General features: G+C 40.4%; 1 protein-coding gene across 1 annotated transcript; it reads right to left on the bottom strand.

Annotated features, from left to right (window-relative positions):
- Positions 1 to 330: 330 nt before the first annotated feature.
- Positions 331 to 771, bottom strand: LOC122643516. The gene has a single exon (XM_043837130.1). It carries the CDS (start codon positions 769 to 771, stop codon positions 331 to 333), a length of 441 nt encoding a protein of 146 aa, XP_043693065.1.
- Between the last annotated feature and the right edge of the window lie 4,968 nt (positions 772 to 5,739).

The raw sequence follows: 5,739 nt of genomic DNA, 5'->3' as shown, positions 1-5,739 counted from the left end.
GGTCCAAATCAGATCTTGCTCGAAGTGTGCCAAGTGTTAAGCGCATGCGTCACTAATGCCTCTACAGCCCACTGCCCATGCCGCACTTGCACGCTTGGACGAAAGTCCTCGCACATACACCGTAGCATCGACCTTGTTTATTAACTTAAACAATAGATAGAACTTTATTAAATATACCCAAGTATTCACCTTTACGTTTCCGATGTGGGACAATTCCCAGCATCATTATGTTGAAAAACACAACAAAATCAAACCCTGCTGGTTGCTTAAAAGACAAATCAAAGATAAAAAGAATTCATAAGAGAAAATAAAATTACAGAAAACAATAAATCATGTATTTGGATCTTCACCTCTGTATTCTACAACTTCGAGCAACCAGGACATCTCAACCTGGCATCTCCCATAAAGCCAATAAGATATATGAGATATATGAGTCAAGCCCAGATTGAATCTCACTCTAATTGTTCCCCTTATATTATACCGAATCCGATTACTCTGTAACTGATTTCTGGGCTCAAATGCCATATTTGGAGGCAAATAAGCTTCACTTGTTAACATATGAACCAAATCCAACCTCACATCTCCAGCTCTCAAAGAGAAGGCTTGAAGGGCTTGAGTTGCAATAAGCCTGTCGAAGTAGAGCTCGATTTCCAAGTACTCAAACCTCACATCAATCTTGCGATTTGGATTGGAGAAGTTGGCTAGAAATATAAAATCACCATTTACATAGTCTGATTCTCTTTCTTCTTTTTTATTTTTTACAGATCTCATGACCGATAGAAAACTAGAGTTTTGAATAGAGGTTTTTCAACTTCCCCAGCCAATTCTTCTTTTCTTCTTTGTCTTCCTTGCTCTCTTGCTTGGACTGTTGTAGAAGCTCTATCTTCCAGCCAATTTATTTTTCCTCCAAAAAAAGGAGTGAGAAATCATGGCAAAAACAACTCCTCTTCACCAAACCCTAACCGCAGGTAACCCAGACAAACCCTCTCCTCCTTTGCTGATCTTCTTCTTATTCTTTTCTTCTCTGATAAACCACCATGACTGTACCATCTCCATTATCCACAACTCTCCGCCGAGTGCAACAATTAAAAGGGTAAAACTATCATTTCCTAATTCTTATAAGAAATAAGAATGGAGATGGGAATGGTTGGTGATGGTGGTGTCGGTTGATCGGAGATGAGAATGGAAGTAGTTCTCTCGATTGTTCAGAGGCAATGAAGGTTCTCCTCTAATATTTTTTTTTTCCATTTTGAGATTTGAGAAGATGGTGTTTTGGGGGTAAAATAATAACATTACTTATTTCAATTGAGGGTAAATAGGAAATGAGGTTTTATTAAGGGTAATATGGGCATTTAGATTAAAATTGGGTGATGACATCATCACTTAACTGTTATAATCTAACGGTAGGGGTACGGTTGTAAGGTTTTTTCAAAATACAGGGGAGGTTTTTGAAATAGATTAATTTGCAAGGATGGTAGACGTAATAGATTCAAACTATAGGGGTGGTAGACATAATTTTTCCTATAAAATATCATCCCAACCTTTCAAGGGAATTCTGGTAATTATCCCGAAGAGCCCCAAAATGGCCATCCACTATCACTAAATTGGTGTATTTAGTCGTTTTACAACATTCGCCATCGGGCGATGAATTGTTTTCCGAAGTTTTAGTGATGTGTGAGTGAGTTATTTTACTAATGATCTGATCAATGATTCATGAGGTTGTTACCTACTTTTGATCATTATTACCTTCTAGAATAAATGACTCTGGCATTTGACTAAATTTATTGCTTTACACTGGTCATTCCAAAATTATAGCTTTCTAGAATAAATGACTCTAGCATTTGATAGAATCTTACTGCTTTACACTGGCCATTCAAGAATTACAACTTTCTAGAATAAATGACTCTGACATTTGACCGAATCTTAGAACTTTACACTGGTCATTCCAGAATTATAGCTTTCTAAAATAAATGACTCTGACACCTGATAGAAGCTTACTGTTTTACACTAGTCATTCCAGAATTACAGCTTTCTAGAATAAATGACTCTGGCATCTGACAGAATCTTACTGCTTTATTCTAGTCCTTCCAGAATTTTAATTTTTTGGCCCTTATGCCGTTATGTTTTCTTAAAAGACCTGTCAATCCTTTTATCGTCACAGTACCAACTTTTTCTAAAAATAAGTTCGATCCCCCTGCTAAGTTCAGAACGTTATTTCATGCATATAAATGCATTATAATCATGTTTTTAATCAATGGTGATGCCAAAATATGATTTTATTCGCACTTGTTGCATTCATGCCATTCAGAGCATTTTGGTAATTTACCAATTTTAGGCCCGAAATTCCATTCCAGTAATATTATTCAGTATGTCTGGGCATCTTAAGTTGATCAACATCACTTTTGACCTTTGCAACTCTCCAGAGTGTCATTTGCGACACCCATTTTGCTACACCCACACCCAAAATATACCCTAATACCCCGAGTTAAATTAGACCTTTACCAACAGGTAATGCCATGGTGGCAATGGTCAGCACCTATGACCTTGAACTTAAATTACCATTATAAGTGTCCCCTGGAACTCCTGGAAGTATGGGTCAAAGCTCCACAACTTTTCTTGAGGTTTGGGCCCTAACAGCAACAACGGAGTCACAAACGAACTCACTTGACTGGTTCCGCTCGTGGATTCGCCCATGCTGTTACTTGCCCTTTTAGTTTATTTTCCTGTGAGACCCACATCCTCGTGTCCCAGACACCATAATTAGATCCCCGGACAATATGGACTCCCACCCTTATCACTAATTGGTTAATTGGGCCATGAAAGTGGGCCCATAAGACTTAAACTTAAACAAATAATGAGTTTTCTATCCTAGCTTAAACCAAACAGACCTTAAGGACCAATATGTCTTATAAGACTTAGGGTAGGCCCAAACATGTCCTAACTAAATAGACCTAATGGGTTATGACCTTGGCCAAATAAGCCCTAAGGTCTAATTAAACCCCAAAGACTATTTTGTGTTTAGGGGCACCTAAACAAACAAGACCTAAGGCCCTTTGGACCTTTAAAAAACAAAACATGACCTCATATTCTCTTATCTCTTCCCCTCCAAGCAAACCGTGGAGGAGAAGAGACAAGAAAGAAGAAGTAGAAGTAGGGAGAGGAATGAGAGGGGAAGGGAAGAAGATGGAAGGCATGCCAAGGAGGTTGGTTGCCCTACCTTCCCTCCTCACGTTCGACCAAGGCTTGAAGAAAAGACGAAAAAGGGGAGAAGGAGAAGAAGAAAAGGGAGAGAAGGAGGAAGAGGAGGTGGATCTTCAAGGCTGGCTAGGGCTGGAATTGGAGCTCCACTCACCAAGGTAACCCCTAACTCTTAGTATCTCCCTCTTCTCCTTGTACATTCTTGATTTGGAGTAGATTCCTTGAGCTTGAGCTAACCTAGGGTTCCATTTGGGACTCAAGGTGATGCTTAACCCTTAAAGGGAGCTCAAATGGTAAAGACCAAACCCTATTAATTGTAAAGACTCAAGCTTGAGATGAAGGAACAGATTTACTTTATTGCCTCTACTCGTGGGTCCGTTTCCTCTCTGGAATGTCTCAGGGATCGAACAGATGCAGGGACGGATTAAGATGGTGCAATCGTCCATGGATCCACTAGCTTTCGGGTGTGTCTCAAAATTTGAATGGATACAGGAACGGATCCAAGCATTCCATCCGTGGATCCATCCCTTGTGTTTTGACCTATTGGCCTGAACAGAGTCAGGGACGCACTCACCCTGTTGCTTCCGTACATGAGTCCGTCCGTGTTGTCTTGGTTAAAACTTAGTTTTAACTTTGGGGGTATAATATGGGATCCCTCCATACATCTTTTGATGATTGCTTTTGTATTTTTAGGCTATCCAACTCGATGGATAGCTGGTGCACCGGTGAGATTCATGTCAACCATGCCGGGTGACACTCGAGTTCGGTGAGTGGGTATTGGGTGATTTTGTTGGGCTTGAATATATATGTTAAGCAATCATTATCATGCTATTATATAAAATATAAGCATTGTGCGCATTGCATTATTTATCTCAAATGTGATTTGCTATGGCTCTCACTATTGTATCGGGTTACGGTGTTGGGTGTGTTGGTATCGGAGGTCCAGAATTTAATTATAAAACTTGTTATCTTTCATCTTGATTTGTATGCACCGTGCCATGCTGGTACCCGGGTACTAGATGGAATGGGACGTTGATGCACCCGGAATACCACTCAGGACGATAGGACTTGTAGATAGTATATCTGTGGCTAGGATTTTTGCTCCCTTATGCTATGACCCTTGCCAATAGGGGTTTATGTGTTGGATAGTCTGAGTACCTGTTGCCTGTGGAGGTGGGAGAGGCCAGGTCAGGGGTAGTGATGGCTATCGGGGTCTGCCACTGGGTGGTCTGATGGCTTCTACCAGCGAAGGCTCCCGTGTGATAATTGAGGTTTCACTGGGGCGATAAGTTAAGTGACCCTCAGTGTCTCCCGAGTTCTCACAGTAGTATACACTTGACTTAGAATTGTGTGCTAGGTGAAAAATGAATCTAACATTAGCATGCATCACATTGCTTGAAATTGCATGTTTGTGTGTATGTGCATTCCCCTTTGCTCTCTTACTAGCTTGTGGAGCTAACCCCGTTGCGCAACCCCTTTTTAATTAATATGCAAGTAATCTCTTGATGTGCACATTCGGATGCGAATCAAGTGGAGTCGGTGGCGGTGACTTGCATGTTGATGTACACCCAAGAATGGTGCCTTAATGGCGTGATTTAATTATTTATTTCTGCATTCATTTTCATACATGTATAAACTTTACGTTTAATTTATAAGGAGAGAAATGAAAGGTTACAAACACTTAAATTGTATTATGTGTACCATTAGAGAACCGATGCTCTATATTCACATGATTTAATTAAATTTTGCTTCCGCTAACTCTGTAATTAGAATGATTTACTCCATTGGGTACGTTCCTTGGATCAGGATCATCTACGGCCAGCTACCCGTAGCAGCCATAGCAGCGCCCTAATAAGGCGCAGCTTAATGATCGCCTTACCCCTGCCCGAGCGCTTTGCCCACGCAGGGGTAAGGCAATCATTGTGCCGTGCCTCATTAGGGCGTTGCTATGGCTGCTACATGTAGGCAGGTCATAGACGATCTGATTTCATGTTCCTTGCTATTATCATGACTTGATGATAGGGTGGACTGTGGCTTGGGACACTGTATCTGTGATCCTAGTAGGTATTGGGATGACACTGGTTGTCCCAGTCACCCCCTTTATTGTAAAATATTTTTCATTGGGATGGGGGCATGACACAGTGGTATCAGAGCAATGGTACTCTGCACCGACCACAGTCTGGCGTAACCCCTTGATTTACTCTCCACAATTAGGTTCTAATTTAAAAATCTCAAGAACATAAATGATTGTATGCGGACATAGGAAGAAGACTGATTGTGGTGAAATGAGAACCTAGAAAATAATAGGAAAACATGGAACTTAGGGCTTGAAGCATAGGCTGTTAAGTTATAACCATGTTAATGTTTTGTTGGGTCATGAGTAAGTAATAGATGGGCAATCACATATGAGAATTCACGATAATTAATGATATATCAAATACAACCAACCCATAATTATCAACAAAAAATCCACATGAGGGAAATAGGTAAATATATAAACATATGTATATAAAACCAAGTTCAACGACCAGATTGTTCCAA

The sequence above is a fragment of the Telopea speciosissima genome, chromosome 10, assembly GCF_018873765.1.
Source record: "Telopea speciosissima isolate NSW1024214 ecotype Mountain lineage chromosome 10, Tspe_v1, whole genome shotgun sequence".
NCBI lineage: Eukaryota > Viridiplantae > Streptophyta > Magnoliopsida > Proteales > Proteaceae > Telopea > Telopea speciosissima.
The sequence above is the reverse complement of the archived record's forward strand: the minus strand, read 5'-3'. Positions and strand labels throughout refer to the sequence as shown.

Coding starts and splice junctions, on each gene's coding strand:
- LOC122643516 (XM_043837130.1), bottom strand. CDS start 771: ATGAGATCTGTAAAAAATAAAAAAGAAGAAAGAGAATCAGACTATGTA.